This window comes from Condylura cristata, unplaced genomic scaffold (assembly GCF_000260355.1).
Source record: "Condylura cristata isolate star-nosed mole 26May11 unplaced genomic scaffold, ConCri1.0 scaffold00029, whole genome shotgun sequence".
NCBI lineage: Eukaryota > Metazoa > Chordata > Mammalia > Eulipotyphla > Talpidae > Condylura > Condylura cristata.
This window is the reverse complement of record NW_004567130.1, coordinates 21,771,623-21,772,589: the sequence shown is the minus strand read 5'-3', so window position 1 is coordinate 21,772,589 and position 967 is coordinate 21,771,623. Positions and strand designations below refer to the sequence as shown.

Here is a 967-nt window from a genome sequence, read left to right as displayed (position 1 = left end):
CCCGCCGAGCAGCCTGGGCTGCTGCTGAGCTGAGGGGACGGGAAGCCCCTGGGGCGCTGCCCCTGCGGCACCGCCCGGGATCCCCAGAGCGCCCCTCCCCCCACCCCCCACGAGGCCTCACTGGACATGTCCCGCAGGGTCGTCGGCGCAGAACGGCAGCGCGCTCAAGCGGGAGCTCTCGGGGGGGAGCTACAGCGCCACGCGGCCGCCCCTGCCCTCCCCGTCGGAGGGCTCCTTGTCCTCGGGGGGCATGGACCAGGGCAGCGACACGCCCGCGAGGGACGACGACGGAGAGGTGAGCGGGTCAGCGCTGGCCCGGACGGGGCCGGGTGCTGTGTCCGAGAGACAGCGCGAGTGCGGGGCCCGCGCGGGGACTGCCGGCGGGGTCACTGGGGGGGCAGTCCCCTCCGGCCCACGCCTTGGGCCTTCCCGGCGGTGTCCAGGTTCACGTCACACTGCGTGCACGAGCCCTGGCGGCCCAGCAAACCGCCGCCGCCGGCGCTGGGGGAAGGGGGCGCCGGGCGCCCCTCACCAGTAAGAACAGTTGAGCAGGAGGAACGTGCTTCCACTCAGTGGACGCGACTTGAGGGGCGTTGGGGCTGCACCCCGTTGCTGGCGGGCGCGGGGCTGTGCCTGGAGCCCGAGGGCCTGCGCGGGGTCAGCGGGCGTCCGTGCGGCCCTTTTCCGCAGAACGCGGGGGAGGCGCGGGGCGGCGCCCCACTGAGGGGAGTCCCCGGGCGGCGGAGATGGCGCCCGCCCGCCCCTCACCGCCCCCTTGGCCCCTGCAGGACTCCGACTCCCCGCGGCACTCCACGGCCTCCAACAGCTCCAACCTGAGCAGCCCGCCCAGCCCCGCGTCCCCCCGGAAGACCACGAGCCTGTCCCTGGAGAGCGCGGACCGCGGGGGCTGGGACCCCTGAGCGGAGGACGCAGCGCCCAGGCGCCCCTCGCCGCATCTCTCACCCCC

The 967-nt window shown here is 76.0% G+C and overlaps 1 protein-coding gene across 12 annotated transcripts in view; it reads left to right on the top strand.

Moving 5' to 3' along the window:
- The window catches only part of CDC42BPA (CDC42 binding protein kinase alpha (DMPK-like)), a 155,572-nt gene extending 154,611 nt beyond the window's left edge, over positions 1-961 (top strand). For all 12 annotated transcript variants that reach the window (XM_012730941.1, XM_004691036.2, XM_012730948.1 and 9 more), the window contains 2 exons: positions 138-295; positions 789-961. In XM_012730941.1, the coding sequence (XP_012586395.1) occupies positions 138-295; positions 789-920 (290 nt within the window). In that variant the 3' untranslated portion in view covers positions 921-961. The remainder of the gene's footprint in view (positions 1-137; positions 296-788) is intronic.
- The last annotated feature ends 6 nt before the right edge of the window (positions 962-967 follow it).